The 25,256-nt window shown below is 33.5% G+C and overlaps 1 protein-coding gene across 1 annotated transcript in view; it reads right to left on the bottom strand.

The window, feature by feature from the left end:
- LOC113511210 (prolow-density lipoprotein receptor-related protein 1) overlaps positions 1 to 25,256 on the bottom strand; it is a 60,863-nt gene that overhangs the window by 34,658 nt on the left and 949 nt on the right. Inside the window, exons 2-12 of the mRNA XM_052900305.1 lie at positions 23,949 to 24,161; positions 22,677 to 22,840; positions 21,645 to 21,759; positions 20,878 to 21,048; positions 20,176 to 20,439; positions 16,966 to 17,063; positions 16,390 to 16,497; positions 14,995 to 15,179; positions 14,193 to 14,385; positions 11,721 to 11,883; positions 7,889 to 8,038 (exon numbers count right to left, since the gene is read on the bottom strand). Coding sequence (XP_052756265.1) covers positions 7,889 to 8,038; positions 11,721 to 11,883; positions 14,193 to 14,385; positions 14,995 to 15,179; positions 16,390 to 16,497; positions 16,966 to 17,063; positions 20,176 to 20,439; positions 20,878 to 21,048; positions 21,645 to 21,759; positions 22,677 to 22,840; positions 23,949 to 24,150 — 1,813 coding nt within the window. The 5' untranslated portion in view covers positions 24,151 to 24,161. The remainder of the gene's footprint in view (positions 1 to 7,888; positions 8,039 to 11,720; positions 11,884 to 14,192; positions 14,386 to 14,994; positions 15,180 to 16,389; positions 16,498 to 16,965; positions 17,064 to 20,175; positions 20,440 to 20,877; positions 21,049 to 21,644; positions 21,760 to 22,676; positions 22,841 to 23,948; positions 24,162 to 25,256) is intronic.

Below are 25,256 nucleotides of genomic sequence, written 5' to 3'. Positions count from 1 at the left end.
TATACTATGGTGAAGTACTTACATTGTATAACCAATAACCGCACTCAAAAAGTAAACGGCGCACACAAAAGTATAGGTACTGTTAAACAAACGAATGTCACGTGTTGTTCGCACATCAGTCGCAGCGCGTTTGATATGAATATACGGCTAAATGGTGCTGCGGTCGTGTGGATGTGACACTTGTGCATGTATGTGTGCGAACTTTCCTGTAACTAGCACTGACCGAGGGTACCCGCCGGCCGGGGCTACCCGACTCTCCCCTAAGCACTTTTTTTGCTCCTGGTGGGGGTTTGGCCAGCTTTAAGCGTATGGCTAATCCGATAATATGTTTGCACATATATTTTTTGTAAAACGCAGGGCAGTTGCATTTCCCATGCATCCAATCAATATTGTACTCTTCCATTTGCTGAACCATTAGACTTTGTAGTCATCAAAATCATTTTCAAAGTTTTGTATGTTGTCTGCCTACCAGCCGGTACTTCGTAGTGTTTAAAAGCATCGTCACTATACGTCAGTATTACTTCTTTAGGCAACTTCGCCCATTGGTAGGCTTCTGTCTTTCAGAGTTATAGAGTATATTTCAGAGTGAGGTCTGCTCACAAGTACGAGGTCTGCTCGTAATGGTACCCAGTTGAACTAAGGAATAGATATTTTTTTGTTACTGAGGCCTTCAACAGGAGCTTTTATTTTAAATGAGCTCAGTTGTACTTGAACTTCACTAATAGAACGACCCAAATACTCAATTTAGGTGGATCGAAATGAACGTTTATTTAAATTCATGGAAAAACTAGCAGAAGTTAATTTTTTAATTACCGGGCATAAAATTCCAAAGCCTTATTCAATTAAATATTTAAAATGAGCACGTCAGCAATGTAAACAAAGATTTTTGCAGAATCAACAAAAACTTTAAGAGTATTTTTAAGTATTCATAATAGTTTCTGGAGTGACAACAAGCTGTTAATGAAATAGATTTTTTTTCATTGGAATCCGGTGAAATCCTTTTGCCATATCAGATAATTTAGGAGACAATGATAGCAGCGGGGTGCGGTGACGTATTACCCACATTTTCAGGATCGGACTGATGATAGCCTATGGCAGATGTAAACTGTAGTGATCACTATCACACAGAATGGGGATTTAACAATATGTATTTTATTGCACTGGCTCACTACTACATCCAGTTCCAAACGCAGGCAAACGCACGCATCCATCATTGCCGGCTAACGCCAGACTACTGGTTGACGGCTACCCCCTCTACTGGTGTACATGAGACAATGTATTATACTTATTGTATAGATACAAACACTACATAGACGAAGTCGGTTGTCTTTCCAACGCAATTAAACGCGTCGTAATAATTTCTATTTACTTCCTAACATAAGGATGTTGATCGCCTCTTGTACCATTAAAACCGATTCTTCTGTAGAGGATATGTCTTCTAACTCAACGTCTCTCAGTATCAGTATTATTATTATTATTAACTCTTAAAGTGATACAATTAGTAATTCTAGTACAACAATTTCGAGATTCTTTGAGAGCTAATAGTCTAGCTTAATTAGTACAGAAGAATTTACGTTTTAAATATATTTTCCAATACGGTATATTATATAACAAAACATTATTTTTATAATTGACATGAAAAATATAGAAAAAGGACCCGTTATTTGTTATCTTAGTATAAATTAATTCATTTCCCAAATTAGATATCATTTCTTTCACTTTATTTATTTTATGGCTTGCTATTTTAAGACTTTCTAAATCTAATTTATCGTGAGATCTTAAAGGTATAAATTAAATTTTTGATATATTTTTATCTTTTATTTTTCTACAATAGTCATCATTAAAAATGTCAATAGAAGGTAATATAAAATTTTATTCACTAATTAGACCTTTTATTTCATTTGCAAAATTACGTTTACAGTATATAATTTACAACTATTGGTCATTGAAAATATACAGATCTACTGTAAAAATTTTGATCATTAATCAGTAATCAAATTTTAATAATATAAAATTTGAAAAAGTACTTTTAATAATATCAGTCTGAGTCTTTAACAAACGTAATATATCATGTTCATGAGAATCTAAATTCTTAATAGCTTCGTCATATCGTTCTGCATCTTTAGAATCTAAAGTACCAAAAAGAACTTTAAATATTTTTCCAACATCATCAATGTAATATTGTTTTGTTCTGCCAGTTAATTTCTTTAAGATGCTTTCCTGACTATAAAGTTGAGGGATAATTTGATCTAATACCAGGATTTATGTCTCACAAAGAGAAAAATTACTGAACTTTTGATTTCATATTGATTACATATTTCCCTATTTCTACTATAATTGTTATCTATTAAATCAATCTTATGATGTATTTCAGAAATATCGATATAACTTATCATATTCCATTCACTATCGTAGTGGTTGATTTTACCTAGATGTTTAAATTATATTCCGCCTTTATCTATACTAGTCATATTATACGAACTTAACCTACTTGCGTTACATCCGTAGATGATAATGAGCGTTTTCAAAACTTCAATCATAGTGTTCATTCTGAAATAAACGCATGTTTCAATCTATTGGTATGAACTCTCTTTTTATTTTTCTTCATTTTAATAGTAACATTTACTAGAGAATTTTTCAATTATTTCATATGGTCCTAAATAGTATGGCGATAACTTCTTTGACTTTTCGAGCTTAACTTATTCATTACTTAAATGCACTAAACTCATACTTTATATTATACTCTTTTACTGTTTGCATTGTATATTTATTTGTTATTTAACTTGGACTTTATTAATTTTTCTCGTGCTAACTGTCTGGATTTTCTAAGTTTCAATATTAATTCATCTAAATAATCATTGTAACAATATTTAAATTCTGGGGTTTTTACTATTGAAGTTGGTAGTTTCTCTTTATTTCCAAAAATAAGTTCAAAAGATGTAAACTGTGTTGAGGTGTGAATATTAGTATTATAAGGAAACATGGCAAAATCTATCTATTACCCCAATTTAATTGGTCATCATTTACATAATGTTTTAAGTAATCAACTAGCGCGGCATGACTCGTTTCTAGCACACCGTTGGATTGTGGGTGATACGCTGTCGTGTTTATTTTCTTTATTTTAAATATTATAATTTTGATATCTCCTTCACTAGTTTCGAAGTAAAATCAGTACCTCTATCTGTTAATAGGACATCAGGTATTCCAAATTTGCAAATAAAATTATGAACAAAATTTTATTTCATTAGCATTCTTTTCACATAATTTATTTTTCAGGTTCTTCAGGCATTCAAACAAATCTTCATATGTTACTTTATCCCAATTAATATTTTTAGGGAAAACAAAGTACAAAGAATTTTTTCCTGAGTCTTGTGAATCTATGACGTCATACTGTGTAGGGTTGTTTATTCTGATTTTTTCAAATTCTGTTTTATATTTTGCGAGGTATTTTTCATTTAAAATATCTAAATACACGATGAAAATATTATCTTATTACTTTTATTTGACATAGGATCATTATATTATTTGACAATATGAGTCTTCTTTCTATTTCTTTTAAAAATTATGAATAAGTTTCACGATTTCTATTGGTAATTTGTAACCTTACATCTTCCTCTGGATGTATTCTACTTAAAGAATTTGCATTATGATTTAATTTTCTTTGTTTATAAACAATTTCATACTCGTACTCATAGAGAAGTAGCCGCCATCTTACTTATCTTGATCCTAAATCTTTTACATTAAAGAGCTATACCAGGTGTTTATGATTGGTTATAACTTTAAACTTTCGACCATATAAATATGGGCGAAAATGCTTTACTGACCATATTATCGCGAGAAATTTCTTCTTCGTAGTGGAATAGTTTATTTCAGTCCTTGTTACATGAATTTAATTCCAATTGCCATTGTGCAAATATTTGTTTTTCAAAATAATTTTCTAATAAATGTTCTCTCAGAGCATCCCATGAATTAAATGTTCGATTTAATAATGTTGACCTGATATTTCTTTCTATTTTTGATAATACCACTGATACAAATGCAGTTCCGTATATTGAATTTAATAAATGGTCCTTGGTCTCTTGGTCCGGCTCCGGTGCTCTCGGCCCCTGTGGGATGAGGCCAGATAGCACCCACTTATTCGACTCAACCGCTCTGCGTTGGGATGCGGCAATATCCTCTGCAACCCGTTGGAGTAGGTTAGCTGGTGCAGATAAGGTCTCATAGAGACCATGGGTCTGTGCGTTCGCACGCCCGAAGTGTCCTTGTTGGTTGGGCTCTGTTGCCCGCAGCTTGTCTTTAATACCCGCTGCATCTGTAAAATCGCCCAAACTGGCTACGTACTCGGCACTTACTTGTGACTAAGCATAAGTAAAGTTTTTGAGAGAGTTGTTGAGAGTTTTGTGAAATATTTCTCAATAAACGTAGCTTGGTTGTCTTTTAGTAATTTATATTGTTCCTTTGTTGAGAGAGTCCAACGCTGTTGTTTTATTTCATTGCAAGAAGTTCTGGTTGTATGATATTTAAGTTTTCAGGAGTGCAGATATGTTCCAGGTCTACGGTGACGATAGGGTGACTAATATTTGTGGATAGATTCTCTTCAGCTAGTAATGTAATGGAAACAGTGTATACTTTACAGACATTTTCTAATAATAGAATAAGAAAAGATATATTGATGATAAAAATGAAAAAAACTAATTTTATAAGAATTTTGCAACTAAGCAAAAAGTCACTTTTGTTTTACTACATTATCTATTATTTGAAGTAATTTTGCTGGATTCATAATGGAATAGAAGTTACTGCGATTTGGAGCATCTGTAGGATTATTGCTCATGTACCTATTCATGTTGTTACGCCAGTAACTTTTAAGTGGCTTAAATAGACCCACGTCAAGAGGCTGCAATAGATGCGTGCAATGAGCTGGGAAAGTAAATAGATAAACTTGGTTATTTTTAGTAAATTTAAGATCTTCTGGTCCAATATGTGCTGAATGTGAGTACATTAGAAGGACCACAGAACGTTCGGGTGGTATGGAAGTTATAAAAAAATTTAACCATTCTAAAAATAATTCCGAATTGATCCATCCTTTGGGTGATAGTTTGATTAATGCGTTGGAAAGAGTGTCATTTTTAAGTGTATCATTCCACCTAACACCTTTAAATATTGTCATAGGAGAAATCCATGTTCCATCTGCGTAAATGCATGCCAACATTGTTTGATTTTGATCTCGTTCAGCGTAGGATCTTTTATAAATATACTTTTTACCAATACCAGCATCAACTTTAGATGGTTTCACTACATAGGACATGCCAGTCTCGTCACAGTTCCAAATTAGATGTAGTTTATTCTTGATAGCGAGATTAGTAAGAACATCGTCTAGCTAGCTAGTATCAGCCATAGAAGCCCTATAGACTGAAAGATTTTCTGGCACACATAAGAAAATTGTGCCTATATTTAAAGCTGTTCCACCACCATTAGCTTGCAATGCGATTAGCTGATGACAAGAAGTTCTCCCGACCAGCCACTTCAGCAAGGTCGTAGGCGTATTTTCTAATTTGATAAACGGTAAGTCAAAACCCCAATTCTTGCATTTCTACGAGTATAATATAATAACCTTAGCTCCATGTCAGAGGGAAGTGCATAAGGCCTCCCCATTTTTCTTACAGAATCCTCTTGATTCTCTAGGTATCGCTTTAAGGCGCTCCATGGGACGTCTGCTTCTTTGGAAGCTTTATATATGGTTTTACCTTCATTTCTTACTAAACTTCGCCGATTTCCGGCACACCTCGCCTTGTTGTTGTGAGTATGGCAGTTTCACAGGTAGGCCTGTTGTTCACGTTATATAATATATCGGGAAGTCGTTGCAGACTAATTTCCGTGGCAAAGTTCTTGCATTTTCCCAAGTTGTTTATTATGACGTATTGTTATCTGTTGCTGTTCATGGCAAGAAATGTTTGCTCTGGATGTAAGATAGAAATAGAATATGTGTTTGATAGCGTTATAGAGGTTACTACATTTTTATTCATTGTGGTGGGACTCGAAGATAGTAATTCTTTATACAAACGATTTATGGATATAATTGAGGGATGAATAGCGCCTAATTTAATGAACAAAATGCTCGTTATTATGTCGTCAGTATCTTTTTGTAACGATGTTACTGATTCTAATATTTGTATTGCTAACGTGGATATTTCTTCGGATATGTTAAAGCTGAAAATTAATTTATTCATAGTATTAAAATAAGAGTTAATTTTAGCGATGTTTTCGTTAATCTAATGTTCTTACGATTTAAGAGATTTTTAATAGGGTTTCATAAAGTTTCTGATTGTCGAAGAAATTATCCGTAGTTGTTGTCTAAGGATTACGTTATTTGAAATCTGTTGTTTTTCTAACTGTTCGATACATTCGTTGTAGTGTTTTGCATTCTTGGCGTCAGATGTTCCGATAAGCCATTGTAGTATTGAGCCCAGGTCATCCAAAAATCACATTTAGTACGTTTGTTGTTTAAGTTACCTGTGGTATAGAAGTTTAATTCACTTAGTCTGAAATCTTTTTTGTTTAAACTGACTTTTATGAAGGAACTGGTCGTAATTAGGCTCGGCAGTATTGAGTGAATAATTTCCGTTTTAAGAGATTGGGATTTCTCCATTTTGTTCAAAACAGAAACCTGATTTCGAAGGAATGGGTAGTATTCAGGTATCCCCTTCAACAAAAGTTGAGGAGTACCTGTAAAGAGAGGTTTATATTAACAATCGATTTTCAGTAGAGACGTGCCGACTAGTCGGAAAAGCCGACTATCCAGCCACTATCGTAGTCGGCGACTATTCCGCGCCGACTATAAAAACCTTAATTATTTATTATTATTATTTCATAATCAGTCTTACACATTTTGAAATTAAATGAAATGTTTCTGAAATTATTTGCTTGCAAAGAAAACATATCTATGACATTTATTAAACAAATTTTGTATCTTAATTAACAAACAAAACAACATAACATCTTCAATAAACATTTATAATAATTATATCTTATTTAAATAAAAGAGTCGGTTTTTTTATTAACAAATTAAGTAATATTAAAGCAAGATTGCATGTACATGATGTACAGTAAAAAAATATGTGCTAAAAACCATCAACTGTATCATAAAAAGAAATAGTAACTTACTTATATATTTACTTACACATATACCGATCGCAACTCTTGCCACTTTATATATTTTTTTAACTTATAATTAAACTATGATAAATGTATTAACAGCTCGGCTGCATTGAACAAAATGTCCTCTCTCAATAATTTTACGTATTGATGGGGTATGACGGTAGCGCTACCAACATTTATAAACTGCAGTGCTTTTTCCTGTTGCTTTAATAATAATAATTAATGTTTTATCATTTATATCTTTTCATACAGTATACCATTATATTAGGTTTTTAGGAATTTAAGCTAATACAAATGATTTAGTTTTCGGTATTTTACAAATTAAAAGATTTTTTTAGAGTTGTTATTAATGTTGTAATAAATGGAATAAAATATCAAACTTGTATTGAATGGTTAAATGAGTGACATCATCTTTCTTAGATGGGCATTCGCGTTCTTGGCAAAATAGCCAAGAACGCCCATAATAGGGCAGTGTCATTTGAGTAAAAAGACTTGGACTCGGCTACGTTAGTCAGTCGAAAACAGACATCCGGTGTATTAACACTATATTAACAATAATTGCTCAGTTGTTTTACCTACGCTGCGATACAAATATGTAGTGGAGCAGTGTTACTCGTAGATGAAACAGAATATTCTTACTAAGCGACGCCGCAATATTCGGTGCGTTAATACTACACAAATAACTAGGGATCACTAGTAATCTGAATATAAGTGTACAATTATTAATACATACTGTAGCAGGTATTTTGTTTCAGCCTCATTCCTTCAGGGCATGCGCAAGTGTACGTAACATTGGATGTCAGTAGACACATATGTGAACAGTTGTGCTTCCTGCATGGATTTGTCTTCTGTTTCATCAGAACTGGGTGATAAATGTGCATATCTGAAACGATGATACATTACTTCAGTGTTATCTAAAATATAATCTGCTACATATCTAATTGTGGTTAGTATGAATGACTTAGCTATAATAAAACAAGTTTTAAAGAAAATATTAACACTTTTCAGGAAGAAGATCGTAACCGCCATTTTGCATATTTTACAAGAGGTATTGTTTTATTATTTCTCTAAATATTTATAGCATCAGTTTGAAATTTTTACTAAGTGTTATGTGGGCACCTCCCTATTAATTCAAATGTTAAGATTTGTCTCAGTACTCTAAAACCACATACATTTGTCGCTTACGTTAAAACTGATGCCCGTTGTTAGCACATTAAAGGCGGGAGTCGTAGTACTACGATTTATTTCGACTATATCTTAAAGGCGGGAGTCGTAGTAATACGATTTATCTTGACTGTAGCTTAACTAGTTAACTATGATTGACGAGTATACTCGTCATGGAGAAATGGCAAAATCTCCGCGTTACCTAGCATACTTTCGTCAAGATCCCCCGCCTTTAATGTGTTAAGTAGAGCTGATATGAGTATTTCGATTACGATACTTCTTAAATATCATGAAGTAGAAATCATTTTTGTGAAGTTTTTTAACTGTGTTTACGAGATATCATGACAGACAGAAATAGATAAAGAGTCAGAAATTCAAAAAAGTAAAAAAATATAAACATTAAGCACTTCTAAGTGAATTAGATTTATTAATAAAATGAAATACAAGAAGAGTCGTGGTCTTCATCAGTCTCAAGTAAAACATCTCTTGTGTTTCTATCGCAAATTTTATTTAAATCTTCGTATTTTCTCTTCAAAATGGGATTTTATTCAATGTAAGCAGTTCTCGATTCACGAAAGGCTTGTTAATTCTGCCGAGATCTAAATGTAAAAAAAAACATCAACAGTTTGTTCGAGTCTATCATAGTCGTATTTAAGATAGAACTTGTCACCTCTTTCAAATTTAGCATTACGCAGCTTGCTTGTTTATATATTAATTTATAATATTTTTTGGGATTAGTCCGAGCATTTCCAATCAAAGTTTGCCGTTCAGATAGTGCGTTAATGGTTCTTTTCTTTACAAATCCTTCTATTGTCTCATACACAGAGTCTACTGGCATCATAGTATGTCCAGGAATAAGGAAGTTTATAATCAGCCTTTTAACAAAACTCACATGATATTGCATGAAATAATACAGCATTACAATCATGGCTATATTTTTATTATACTATCACAGTAAAATACAATTTCATTTTGTGTCCTCTCATTTTAAGGTTTTTAAAGATAATATTACAGATTGCATTGCATCCTGTTTTCGCTTCCGTTTCGTTCCAAAGATAACAAAATGCAAATCTGGTGCCGCTTTCATAAATACTTTCATTATAATAGGCAAGCTTTCTGTAATTTTATTTTAATATATTGTGGAGCGAATAAAAATACGTGTCACTTTCAGATGTACCAAACCAGCTTTACACCTTTATTAAAAATTACCATAGATAGTGAACAAGAATATTTTGATGCATATCAACACTTTCGACTATAGTAGACATTTACGCTTTGACCGTGAGGTATTGTTAAGACTTTTCGATATCAAAACTCGCACACAAAAAGTTTCTGTTGTATTTGCTTTTTTTTATCCGCTAGAAATAGGTTTAATGGTCTTTCTTCGTGAATTGATTCTATCGTTTATTTTCTTTCTTTATCATTCAAATTTTTTATTTTCTCACACATTGATCTTTGATCACATTTATCTTTGGTAAGTGAAACCCTAAGTTGAATTCCATCTTAAATATTTTTCTAAACTTTTGATAATTTACTGCACCTAACTCTTTCATATCATCATCTTTAAAGTAAAAGTTTCTATATAAATAGGTCACATCCCTAAATTTAGTTGGTAAGTACAATTTGTTACTTTTGTTTCTACAATAATGTGTTCGAACGGCAGGTAACTTTTTTATAAAATTATTTGCGTTTTGAGTTTGAGATTGACTGTATTTATTTGAAGGCGTGCTTTTGCCGTGTTAGTTAGATTTTGACATAAAACTTGCAATTTTATGCGATTCAGTGTAACGCAATGTCAATTGCGAAATATCAAGAGTTTTCAAAAGAAACTGTTGACAAATTTTAACAAATTCAATGCCCTTTGGTAAATAATAATTGCAACTTATTTTTCGACGATCACTTTCTGCTCTTTTTCGATAAATTTCACATGCCTTAATCAAAGATAAACTAAAATCTCTTTGTTTTTGTAAGTATCCAAGACTCCAATAGAGTTCATGAACGCAGTTTCTTTCGATTTCAGTAAACTTATTAGTGCAGTCGTCCCGCATTTTTTACCTAAGCAGGTATTAGGCTTGACATATTTTCCTTTTCCAGACCACCTCTCAGTTCTTTCTTTCAGTTTTTTCGGTAGTGGTCGTTTCTTCCGCATACCCTTTTTACCAACGATACCTGAGTCCTTCTCTTCTGTGCTATTAGAACTTTCTTCGGTTGAGTCCGAACTTTCAATTATGCAACCTATACCCTCATGGCTTGCATCCATATATAAATGAATTAGTACATTAGGATTGAAATTTTTCAAAGCAACGTGTTTTTTTATCTTTTTCATTTAGAGGCTTTTATCCTTTAAGGATGTGTCAGCCTCATCATACCCTAATTTTTAAAAAATACCTCCCATACTTAAAACATTAATACATAAATAAATAATACATAATATCTTAGTAGTCTATTTTGATAAAGGGAATTATTGATAAAAAATATAGTAATTAAAGATTTTGCCATTCCGGAATGTGGTTCTGCGAGTATATTTGAAAATAAACCAATCTCCTGTCTATTCAGACTATATTTCTGTATCAATACTCCCTTTTGTGTTTTGTATTTCGTACATTCGGATATCATATGGTGAACATCATCCAATGTGTTACAAAGATCACAATTCGGTTTATTAACTTTTTTCATAAGAAAGCGAATTTTGCATTTGGATAATGTCCTGAGCGTAATCTAAGAGTTGTAACAAAGAAGCAAGCAAAGTAATTTTATTAATCAACCTTTTTTAATTTCATGTACTGCTTGTTCTTATCGAGGCCCCATTGCCAGATTGCATTTTTCTTTAACAAACACGTTAATGGGCTACATAAAAGTGCGCATTTTTTGATAAAATTTCGAAAGTAATTTATTAATCCTAAAGATTTAAGTAATTGGTGAATGATCTTAGATATAGGGAAAATTTCAATTGCCTTAAATTTTTTGTTCATTTGATAAGATCCCGGCTTCCGAAATATTATAACCTAGTGTGGGCGATTATGGACTGTATGTTGATATATTTGATATATTATTGTGAATGTATTTGATATATTAATGTATTTGAAATATTTATTGTGAGCTGTATATTATAATTATATGTAAGATGTTATTAACGTCTTAAAGGGAATTGACACAGCCTACCCATACATCGGCCATACAATTATACAATTAGCTACATAACATTAATTAATTTAAAGTTATACAATAAAGTCGCCATTAAAATTGAAAATAGAATAAAGCACGTCAATCAATAGTAACAAATTTAGCCATGGTCACCATTAGTAATTATAATTAATGATAATCTTATATATTAATTAAATTATTTATAATGTCAATATAAAAAAAGAATATAATGTAAAAGAAACAACGATAACACTTACCATGAACAGGTGTATCGAAAGTGGCCAAATTTTCTCGTTTCGCAGCGATACCGTTTAACTTATCCGTCGTCTGTATGGATTGAGAAGTCCATTCGCTCCAGAACACAGTCCTTTCAAATACAGCGATTGCGTACGGGTGGTGGTAAGATCCTTCCAATAACGACTGTTAATTTAAAAAATAGATAAATTTTAATAACTAATATAAAATAAAAATAAAAGTTAATTAATGCTTCAAAACAAACAACACTCATGGTAATATGAATTCTAAATTCTTATAAAGAAAATAAATTTATAAAACTTCTTAAAGTTGATGACAATACGAGTAGTTGAGTATAATATTTTGTCCATTAAATCTAGTAAATTTCCTATTCGAGATTTCACTTCTATTTTTATAAACTTTTTTTTTTATTTCGTGATCCTCCTCAAAAGTATTTGACATTGAAACTGCAACTTTAAAGATTTAAAATAAAGTGTTTATTAACATTAAAACATTCAGTCATTGCTTTTCCCGTTAATAATATTTTCATTAAAGTTGTTCACAGTTACTGAACTATTCACAAATATCAGCGACTAAATATTTCAAATCGAAACGGCTTTTATTTTCATGTAGGTTTAATTAATTTCTTTTTAATTTTTTAATAGCAGTGTTACCTTATTTTAGTTTTAAAACTTCTTTCGTAGCTAAGAAACAATTTTCAATATTATTATTATCATTATTGTCTTTCAATTCTTATATTAGACATTGTAGGTGTGGGTGACGACCAATTTCGTTTAGATCACCCATATCCTTTTTGTCTTCAGAAATTTCTCTATTTTATAATTGTGCGAGTAAATTATCGATATCTTCATCTTTTAGTCACTTAAATATCCTAAACAAAATTGAGGGTAGCTAAAGATCAAAACACTAAAAGCATCGGCTTATTATTACTTGTGTGATAATCCAGACTTTAGCGGCAAATAATTTGTATGAGGTGTGGTTTGTGATACTTCTTGTTTCTTGTCGCTAATACTAATATGTCTGTTTTAATGTCGACAAAATTTTCTTTGTTGTTAACATCGAGGCCCGCCACAGCCAATGTTCTTTTTTTCTGGTTTGCTACTATATTTTTGCGAGTGCTCGGTGATAGGCTTTTTCGTTGTTACATTTTCGTAATGATACCAACATACCTGTTTGGGATTATTAGGTGATAGCAATTGAGTCTAAGAGCACGCACGCGAACAGTTGTATTGGTACGCAAGATAACAGGATACCTGTGACATAAGCGTAGTTCGGTATTCTCCAGAGATAATTTTACTATTTGTTTAGCTAGCATGTGAATTTTGAATAGTCGCGACATTATTATTGTGTAAGCAGAAGCTTGCTTGAAGTATAGACCAAGTGATAGCGGCTACAGCAACTGATGATGGTTTAAAATGCTCCGTCATGTTGTCGGACAGAGTGGTTGCAATTTCAAGTGATAATTCTGTGTTATTGGAAAGGACGACACGAACTTAAGTGAGCAGCTAACTGAGCCATATAACTTTAAGTGTTTAATCTGTGAGTAGATTCTGCTTATGCCACGCATTTTTCTCAATCGTTTACTAGATTTCTGCTCCCTAAACCCCAAACTACTGAGTACCTCTTGAAGTTGGTAGTAGTTGGGTTTCCTGATATTTAAATATAAGTCTGTCTTTAAAGTTTGATATTTCCCGGTACCCGATGAATTGAGTATAATGATGAGGATTTGATCAAAATCGTTATTTTTTTGTTCTTGATCGTTCTTGTTAGTGACAATGGCAAAATAAATTGAGCAAACTACATATAAATGAGGGTTTTGTCGCCAGAATAGTGATAGATAGGCAGGAATAGAAAAATGATGGCCACGTTGCTGATTATCTTTATTTATATTCATATTTCTTTATTAACCAATGTAACAGTTTTCGTCACATAATGGCAAGTCAATATTTACATTATAATTTTGAAATTAATAATTATTTCTGTGGCTTCTTGTGATTCTTTTGACATTTTTAAATGCTTCGTGACGGTTCTTCTTTTTATTTGTATAGATGGTCGGCGTCTTGATTTTTTACGGTCACCAGTTTAGGAGAACGTGCCCTTAATTTACTTATTTTTATAAGGCACTTGGTAATGATTTAGAATATGTATAAAAATTTTGGTCCTTTCATCTACTATCACAACTTGTAACACGGCACTTATTGCTTAATATGCTGATTGTAACAGACCGTTGTTGGAAAATGTGTCGATATTTATCAAAATGAAAACGGACACTGGCAAGACACTCTTTTTTATTCAATTTACAAAACACAACTAAAACTCGTGCACTCACGTGTCACGTGGCATTCGTTCGGCGCATGCGCGCCGGCATTAATTCAAGCAAAGTACTAACAGATGGCGCTAGTGGTTACAATTATAACATTTTACGAGGTGCGAGGTGCGTCGCTTACACTGATTAAATAATAAAGTTTACTCACATATGTCTGCTTATCATCTAACTTGACAGCCTTGATAGTATTGTCCACATAGTAGAGACGTCCATTCGGTACGTCCACAGCGAGGCCAGTTGCGTATCCTTTTAGATTATCAACAAGTAATTCAGTATCTGAACCATCCATTCGCGCTGCCATAATCACAGGACGGTGATGCCAGTCCGCCCAATACATTTGTCTAAAATAAGTAAAAAGGAGAGATTTGTATATTATATTTTTGTATGATTACCAAAATCTATTATTGGGACCTACGAATCTTTTCAGCGAGAGTTATTAGTTTGAAACATTCCTTTTTAATTCTATTCTGTCAGCCGTTATCCACTGCTGAACATAGGCCTTCCCTATAAGAGGAGTTTTGTTAGTAGTCGCCACGCTTAACATGCGAATTAGCAATCGCAGTTAGGCATTTATGGTGTTTTAAGAGTGACGCTGGTGTCCATCCCAAGACCATTGAGTTCGCTTACGACATGCACGGGAGAGGCCCATTCTATACCGGGACCACACGGCAAATTAAAATATTTCTGTAATAAGTAAATATTAGATTAAACTAGCTGTGGATATTTATTTTCTTCAAAGTTTCTTTTACAATTTTGAAAATACTCGTATTTACTTCTATATTTCGAAAGATAATATGTTCAGTCATCTTTTAAATCAGCTTTAAAAGATATTTTCATTGTTTCAAGACTTGATTAATGCAATTTTTTTTTTCTAAAAGTCGGTAATCTGAGTGTGTGCTCCATTGATGTGATCGTATTACAAGTATGTTTCTTATGTTAAATGTACTTACCCATATTTAACAGCCAAAGTGACGAATCTCGGGTTGTTCGTATGTGTCTTCAATATAGTACATATTGAGCCATCAGTGCGACAAACGGCGATCATACCACGCTCTGAGTCACTGAAGTAGATGTGCCCGCCCAGCCAATCCACTGCGATATCTCCTGGCTCCTCTATACCAATTCCCACTATCACCTGGTGGAGTGGTCATATCTTAATGACTTCTTTAACTTTCGATGCAAACAAAACCATTTTTGTAGGATAGTACAGGGTTATTGTGAGTTTTTCTGACGGTTAATCTAATAAGACATTATATTTTTAAAAGCCATATAGTTGCGATGTGTGTAAAAAATATTTCATAGAATATTGTAATTTGAAAACGTGCATATTCATACTGGTGAAAAGCCATATAGTTGCGATGTGTGTAAAAAATATTTCATAGAATATTGCAATTTGAAAACATGCATATTCATACTGGTGAAAAGCCATATAGTTGCGATGTGTGTAAAAAATATTTCATAGAATATTGTAATTTGAAAACGTGCATATTCATACTGGTGAAAAGCCATATAGTTGCGATGTGTGTAAAAAATATTTCATAGAATATTGCAATTTGAAAACATGTATATTCATACTGGTGAAAAGCCATATAGTTGCGATGTGTGTAAAACATATTTCATAAAATATTGCAATTTGAAAACATGCATATTCATACTGGTGAAAAGCCATATAGTTGTGATGTGTGTAAAAACTGTTTCATAAAATATTTTCAATTCGAAAACATGCATATTCATGCTGGTGATAAGCCATATAGTTGTGATGTGTGTAAAAAATATTTCATAGAATATTGCAATTTGAAAACGTGCATTTTCATGCTGGTGAAAAGACATATAGTTGTGATGTGTGTAAAACATATTTCATAAAATATTGCAATTTGAAAACATGCATATTCATACTGGTGAAAAGCCATATAGTTGTGATGTGTGTAAAAACTGTTTCATAAAATATTTTCAATTCGAAAACTTGCATATTTATGCTGATAAAAAGCCATATAGTTGTGATGTGTGTAAAAATATTTTATAGAATATTGCAATTTGAAAACATGCATATTCATGCTGGTGAAAAGCCATATAGTTGTGATGTGTATAAAAAACTGTTTCATAGAATATTTCCAATTCGTTAAACGTGCATATTTATGCTGATGAAAAGCCATATAATTGTGATGTGTATAAAAAATATAATTATATATAAATTAGGCACTAAAGAAAAATATAAATGAGGTATAACCGTATAGCTGGTCACGTAAACTAAAACGGACATATAGTTCAAAAATAATGGTGTCACATCAGATATAGAGTAGAATTAAAAAAGATTGCCTTCGGCAACAATGCAGTTATATACTTACCTCTTTAGTTTCCTGTACGTTTTCCAGATCAGCTCTCATGATAGCCTGATGTCCTTGTGCGGTTTCCACCCAGAACAAATACCTGCCATTGTATGCTACTCCATGTGCCTACAAATGATTATGAATCTTGTAAACATTGGTGTGAAAGTATAATTTTTAAATAGAAAAAAATATTCCGTTAAAGAAAATAATGAAAGATATGCCAGGTTAAGAAAAAATCCACAATTATCAGATGTGAGTGTTATATTTATATCATATGATCATATTATCTAATGAGGGATATCATTCATTCATTTATTTATTCATAACAAAAATACTTTGTGTTGAATATCATGCACAAATAATTAAAAATTTTATATCAGTAAAAATAATTTACTTCCATGCATTTATATTTATATTCTATTATCATGAGCTTATATTTTAAGTTACTTGTAATTTTACTCAAATAAAAGGACTAAAAACGAGTAAAATAAAAAACTATTTTTAAAATATATGAACATATTGATCGGGGAATCAACATTTCATAGATATTTTTAATGGACAATAATTTTTTACATTCTCAATTAATAGACCTACCTCTTTTATTCCAGTAACCAAAGTAACTCGTTCCTTAGATCTGACTTTTATGAATCCTATTTCATTTTTAGTACTGTAAAATAATAATGCTTCGGGACCTGCGAACAATAAGCAAAACTATTTTGATTTGATAATTGATAAGATTGCTCTTGATTGACTAGTTCTAGATTGATTTGAACGAAGTATTATTATTACGATCAACTGTATGTGTTTTATATAAATTTATTTAATAAAAAAAAGTTGTCATAAACAAATTAAAAAAAATGCTTTTTCAATTATCACATTTATTGAAAGATGTAGCACTACAAAGACCATACAGCTGTAGTAGCAAGTCATTGTTTCGCTTAGTCTCTTTGAATTCCATTGTCTGTGCCAACCATTGAAGTAGCTTCCAATGATGTTCACAAAGTTTATTAATTTTTATAAACAACTCTGGTGGAAAATTCTGTAATGCTGTCTTTAGTGTCATTTTTAGTTTTGGGTTCAATGTAAATACGTAGAGCAGCTGCAACTGCGGCATATTTAGAATACCAGTTTGATTTTTGAGAATAAATTGAAAGAGGAACGGGGGGGTTGTACAAAATACATTTAATTAGGGTCAAAATAATAAACTTTATTAATGAGAACAATCAAATATAATAAAAACCAGAATCTTTATGAAAATGCCTAACTAGAAAATTCCAAAAACTATATTGGCCTTAGGATGCAGATAATTTGGAATATAGTATTCCAAATTACATTCACATTATTTCTTTGTCAATTGCTTACACTTTTTCTTAGAAACTAATAGATGTCTTGTCTTTGTAACAGTTTTATTAGTCTTTAGTTCTCTAGGTAATAATTTTTTTTTAAACAACCTAAAATAACATCTAATATTAAGTAATCAGTCACAGATCATACATACATCACAGTGTTTAGTTTGAACTTATAATTTACTATTCTTAGTTACTCTTGCAGTAATCACAAATATAAACACCAGATTCATAACCACCACAAGCACCGTGAACCCACAATTCGCACATTAAGCACTATACCCATTCCTCACCCCTTTAATCCTCGCTATATTTTCCGTTACAGAAAAAGCACTCATCAGTAGGGACTGCAGTCTCATTTCTCGTTGCTACATTGTAGGAAGAGTCTGTGTTATTTCCAGATATAGCCTTTAGGATTCGAATCTGATAAATCACTGTAGGTCATATTTCTTTTCCTTGTCTTTTTGCTATTTTTTTTTCTTGCCTTTTTCCTTAATATTTTCTCTTTGTGGTCTGTTTTCTTTATCACACTTTTTAATTTGTGCATTTTGAAGATATTTTTTATAAGAAAAACTTGAAATTATTGCCGATATTGCTGGCTTACAGCCTCTTTTGCTAGTTTTCTTTTTTATTTTGTTGGGCACGGGAGAACTATGAAAGGAAGTAAACAAGGGAGTGAATTTCTGTTCTACTAGTTGACGGCCCTGGCTCATGGTCATTGAAATTCATCGATCGCAAAGAAGCAACTGTGGGAGAAGCGAGCGTCGTTGAAATAGTTTTTCAATTTTCATGCTTTTCAAAATCTGCAGCAGCGGCCATACAATCAGCTTGAATAAATATATTTCGATTAAACGGATATATGCCACCGACTCTAAAACCATTAGCAGCAATTTCTCCCGTTTGACACTTGATGTAAGCTTTTCCGAACAGCTCAACAACATCATATGGTGTTAATGGTCTATTAGTTTTTCTGAGAAACACATGAACTTCTTCACTATAATAGGATTTTAAAGGTACCATGAAAATGCGGTCTAGCGGTTGAACTTTATGCGTACAATGAGATGGTAGTGATAGGATCACATAATGTTGTTTAGCTCCATCTATCAACTCTATTTTTTTGGTGTGTCTGTAATGGCCATCGAGTATCAAGAGCACTGGGGATGCCTCTGTAAGTTTCACGTATTCTATGAAGTGTTGAAACCATTGCGTAAATAAATGAATTTGGATCCATTCTGACGTATGTGCTTTTCCGATAGAACCAACTGGAGCTTCTCTCATTAAGGTATCGGACATATTTTTACGCGGGAAAATTATCATAGAAGAAACAAATATTCCTGCAGGGCTCATACAAATTACAATAGTTATTAAGGACCCTCTTTCGGCTGACGCATTGCTCAGATTTGTTTCTTCACTTTTCGTGCTTATAATTTTTGGTATTTTAGTCTAGACTATGACGAGACCACTCTCATTAACGTTAAATATGCGCGCAGCAGGGAAAGACTTATCAGCTTGAACTTTTTTAAGATTATCGTAAAATTCGTCCATTCTTTCTTTAGTAAATCCATTAGCTAGTGCTTGAGAAGTTCCAGTTGGTTGTTTTATGGACAAAATTTCCTGATGATGCTTTAACCCTCCGCCAACCGTGTGGTTTTTTTTTGCACACCGTCAACCATCATGAACGATATCGTCCCAGACGGTAATTTGACCTACTTAGGTAGGGAAAAATTCCACAAAAAATTCAGGGAATATGTTCTAGATTTCTTTTTTCTGTTTCCATAATTTTTGACTTGAATACTTTACCCCCTGGTGAAATAGATATTTATAATCTCTACAAAAACCGTAATTTCTAAGATTTCCTTAAAAAATCGATATCTTTGATATAAATTAGTATTAAGAAGAAATGTTTTGAAGATTTATTCTTCATGTAAGCGCCTTTCAAAAAATATTAATTGGATCTTACACCACTGGAAAAAGTATATTTATTTTAAACATTTCTTTTAAGTTATTAAACGCTTCATTGTGATTATCCTTCCAGTGAGGGATGATAGGTGAGGATGAAAAGTCAGGTCAGTTGGCCCATCTTGACGAATTCAACGATAAATTAGTCACAATGGTTTCCAGGGGGAACCGCGTGGAGGTCGACCTGATGGGGTATATTGATAGCAATAGGGACTAAGCTATCCTTTACTAACAATCCCTCCCCCCGGGGCCTTCTTATTGGGGCCCAATTTAGGGATCCGACAATAGGGTCGCTGTTGCTTCTTGCACTGCCATCGGCGTACGGTGTTTCGATTGCTAACAATACTTGTATTAAAATCTAGTATAAAATATATACTAACTTGATACGTCATCTGGGTGAGGTTTAATAGATTGGTTTTTCTACTTTCGAAATCCGCGCATACAAAGCAGCGGGCAAAAAGCCATGTAGTTAAATATTAAAATCATATAGTGAACTAACCTGAAGCAAAACAGAGATATCCGAGCCTATCTTCAGTATAGCCTTCATCACAGCTACACTTAAATCTGCCGTATAAATTGTGACAAGTGTGCGAGCACAGGGGAATAGCTGCTGCACATTCGTCAACGTCTTCGCACGTATTTGTGGTGTAGTTGTACTTTAAATGATACGGCGACCCATTGCATATGCAAGAGGGACCATAACGCTCAGGGATGCAGCGTGTGTTATTGCCTTTACACGGATTGTCGGCGCAGCTCGTGTTCCCTGGAATAACAATAAGGATTTTTGTTCTTCGACTTCAAAATAATATGTGAGTAAAAAGAAATAAAAAATAATACCATCCCTTCCTATCCCGTGGGTGTTATAAGACTAAGGGAACTTAGTGGTCGAATGATGAGCCCTCCTTAAACATTTCCAAGGCCTGCGGTTGCCAACTTGCCTGGAAAATGTGGCAGCAACTGGCAAAACGTCCCTTATGGGAGTGGCTGGTATAATAATATGATGAGAGGAAACGGTTACTGCTTTCTTATATATATATATATATATATATATATATATATATATATATATATATATATATATATATATATATATATATATATATATATGTGTGTGTGTATGTGTACGTGTGTGTGTGTGCGTGCGTGCGTGCGTGCGTGCATGCGTGCGTGCGTGTGTGTGTTACAAACTGCACAGACTCACATTTATCACAAAACGCGCCCTCGTCACTTCCGTCTCTACAATCCACCATACCGTCACACATCAATTTAGCGGGCAGACAGTAAGAGGAATCAATGCATCTGTAATTATCTTTGAGGATGTTCAACTGAGAACACGTGCCGTCGTATCTTAAATGCGAGATAAGAGATTGCCCTGGAAGATGGAAACATTACATAGTTGTGACCCACGTTTTTTAAAATAAAAGTAACATTATATCTAGGACTGCTCCACCGATTAATGGTCTATGTGTCAAACATTATTACTGATAACTTTTATTATTAGTCAAGTAAATAATTAAGACAAATCATACTAGACTTGTATTTTATGCTCGTAAATTTTTTTTTAATTTCAGAGGGAGACAGTAAAAAAGTCGTTTGTTTGGGCACCTCTAGCCTGACGGCCCACTTGATGGATGAATTCGTGCTTCACGGTAGAAACACGAATGGGACTGAGGTGCCCAAGCAAACGACTTTTGTACATAGTCTCCCTCTGGTTCGCACGAGTAGATTTTTGAAAATAATATGTAGCCTGTGTAACTTTCTATAGGTGAAAAACTTTTTATAATCGATTGGCTTTTTATGTGGATAAGTTGTTATTGTTTTAAGCTATAAATTGTAAGCTGTTGGTTTTCCAATAAATAAATAAATAAATTGAGTAGTTTTTAAGTTAATCCATTATAAACAAACAAATTTATCCTTTTTATAATATTAATATAAATTAAAAATCAATACAGAAAACATGTAACTTACTGCAATTATTCTCCGTATACTCGTCAGTCTTGTCGAGGCAATCATATATGCCATCGCAGACCCATAGTTTTGATATGCACTTGTTACCATCACATGTAAAACCTTTGCAAGTGGACTGGAAAAAAACAATACACAAGTAAATTATAAATCCTTATCCCAAAGTCCATAAATAAGATACATTGAGGGTACAACCGCACCTGATGTGCCAGTGCGATAAGAACCAGCCCAAACACTAGCATTTACTATCCGTTCCGTCAGGTTGACCTCCATGCAGCGAAAGGGAGGAGAGGGGAAGAGGAAGAGATTGTTAGTAATGCGGAGGTGAGTCTGTATTACTAATAATATATGGTACCTACCAGGTCGACCTCCATGCGGTTCCTACTAGGAACCATCGTGGTTAATTCTTGTGGAATTCTAACTGACCTGCATTCATCTTCGCCTACCATGCCTCACTGGTATACCGATAGCACAGGCAGGATTACCATTCCATTATCATCCATTAAAAAAAATATCATTCTGTAATGTTCAATGGCCGGGGGGAAAGGGATTGTTAGTAATGGAAACTGAGAATCCTATTGCCAGCAATATACTCAACCAGGTCAACTTCCTCGCGGTTCTCCCTGGAAACTATCACGGTTAACTCCTGATGAATTCATCATGATGGGCTAACTGGCCTGTTTTCATTCTCATCTATCACCTTTCACTGGTGCTCCGCCAGCGTATTCCGTTAGCGCAGTCGGGGTTACCATACCATTTTCACCCATCAAAAAAAATGTTCAATGGCCATAGCTAGACCCCATGTTTAAGATAGGGCAAAAGAACTTTCTTTGAAAGGCAGAAGCCATAATTAGGTGACATTAAAAAAGCGCATCTGTCTATTGTTCTTGGGCATTTTAAAGTAGGACATTGGCCCTCAATGATCCCCTCCCTCCCTCCTTTCCCCAGCTACGGCCATAGACAACAGTTACTACTTTTCATCAGACGGGCCGTCAGCTTGGTTGCCATTCCAAGCTACATAAAAAAAAAACTTACGTTATCCTTAACGTCCAGCTGGTCTGTGCAGTTGACTTCATCACTTCCATCGTCGCAGTCGGTGTAGTTGTTGCATATCCAAGTGTGGGGGATGCATTTCTTACCGTCGGCGCATAGGAACTGGTGGCTCTTGTGGCAAGTCTCGGGATCTGGTGAGTGGCTCGCTATTGTACAAACAAAAGTAGATGATATAATAATAAATGCAACAACACATTCGTGTTTCAACCGTAAAGCAGTTGTGTTTGCATGGCTGTGTTTCGGTGTGAAGGGTGGGATATGGCGTGAATTTATTGGGTACAGAGGAATAACACCTGAGTCCTCAGGAATGGCAATGCATGAGGGATATACTCGTAATGGATGTAACAGTATACTCTGTTATGTCCATGGTACTGCTCATGTCTATAGGCGCCAGTTACTACTTTCCATCAGGTGGGGCGTCAGCTTGTTTGCCATCCTAAGTTATATAAAAAAATCTGTTACTAAGCTATATAAATTAAGCAGTAGGGTAATATTGGTACCGTTCTAATATCTCAATATCTATATATCGGATTCTTTTAGACATTTATCATTATCATTCTTCCTTCTTATCCCAATTATAATATTATTTGTGGTCAGCGTAATATGATTTTATCCATATTACTAAAGGATTTAGCTTATAGTTTTACGACCGATTGCCTGCCTGACGTCAACCCTCTTTGGGAATGCATTTGTTGGTGATTTCCGTCACATACGATTTGAAGGAAAAGATTGAGGAAAAAAGGAAGGGAATGTTGGAAATACGTAAAGGAAATTAGTAAATGAGAGGAATAAAGGGCATTGATTACATTGACTTTTAGACATTAATGACGAGAAAAAAGTCATTACCCATTCTGTTATCGCCCATACCGGTCGGATATCTTTATTAATTTCAATGGTTCTTTATTTCGACGTTAAATATTGGATTAGATATTTAACATACTCGTTGTTGGACCAATATATACATAGATATTGTAACTAAAACATATAGATATTGCTATATATTTACACATCCCTACTAAGTAGACATTGTGCTACTTACCAACTCCTATTTTTTTGTAAATATTGTATATACTAGCTTATGTGGTAGCAAACATAAAAAAATACAACTAAATTAAGAACCTGAAAAAAGAAGGCTTCTTTTTGAAGTCGACTAAAAAAAATACAGAAATCAAGAAACTTGTTCCGTCGAGTCACTTAAAAATACTTTTCCTAGATAGATTTACTCCAACTAGCATAGATTAAAACATAACTCACGACAGAAGTCCTCATCTGTGGCGTCCGGACAGTCTATGTTCCCGTCGCAGTACTGGCTCTGGAGCACACAACCACCCATCAGGCAGGCGAACTTGTCCTCCCCGAGACACTCCTTCTCATATAATTGCATCTTGTCTATGAACTGTGCACGAACGCCGCATGTCAGCATACACGCTATCATTATTACGTATATCGCTGTCATCCTCGAAGTTTCTAGAACAAGAGATGTGACAGTAACAAATTGATGAAATTATTAACATTTTATCTTTATGCAACTTAGAATGGCAAACAAACTGACGGCCCACCTGATGGAAAGTGGTAACCGGTCTATAGGTGACCATGGACATAACAGAGTATACTGTTTCGCCCATGACATCTCTCATGCGTTGCCATTCCTGAGGTCTCAGGAGTCATTCCTCTGTACCCTGTTATTTCACTGCCATATCCCACCCTTCAAACAGAAACATAGTCATGCAAAAACAACTGCTTCAGGGTAGAAACACGAATAGGACAGAGGTACCCAAGCAAACAACTTTTGTATAAATTCTCCCTCTGGTTAAAAATAATGTACCTATCAATTATATTATTAGTTATTTAAAATCAACAAGCATATATCGTCATAGTCGTAGAATACTGACGGATCTGACGAATATTACATATATAGATCCGTCAGTATTCTACGACTATGACGATATGTATTATTGTACACCTTATGATGGCTCGCAGCGAACATTGAATTTATTATATTAATGTAACACTTAAATAAAAATTATGTATCACAATACAATAAATAATCGCTATGGCTTCCAATTAAAATTTACAAAAAATACATCATTGCTGAAGTATAAATCTAACTCCAAATTTGCATAATAAGTTTCAACGAAATAACGAAACATCAACTTTAAATTGGTAAAATGGGTTTTATCGATAGACCAACCTAAAAGATTTCACAACATCGCTACGAAAAAAACCCTCCTATTAAAAAAAAAATAAACAGTTTTATTAACTAGGTGGTACAATATGCTCTTCTTAAGTGATGACTCTAAAATTACCATGTATTGCTTGTGAGTTTTCTTTTTGTACTTAATTTCATTTATTTTTTTCATGTACCTACTGTTTATGAATTTTATTCTATTCTTCTACATTTAAATACAAATTATTGTTTATAAATAAATAAGTCTTAGGACAGTAATTAAAGGTATAATTATATCTGAAAAAAAAATTTACCAATAATATCAATGTACCTCAAAATTTAAATAAAAATTCTAAATACTAGAGAACGCTCCTAAGTACCCACCTCCCTACAAA

Source organism: Galleria mellonella, unplaced genomic scaffold (genome assembly GCF_026898425.1).
Source record: "Galleria mellonella isolate WM207_F2 unplaced genomic scaffold, CSIRO_AGI_GalMel_v1 utg643, whole genome shotgun sequence".
Taxonomy (NCBI): Eukaryota; Metazoa; Arthropoda; class Insecta; order Lepidoptera; family Pyralidae; genus Galleria; species Galleria mellonella.
The sequence above is the reverse complement of the archived record's forward strand: the minus strand, read 5'-3'. Positions and strand labels throughout refer to the sequence as shown.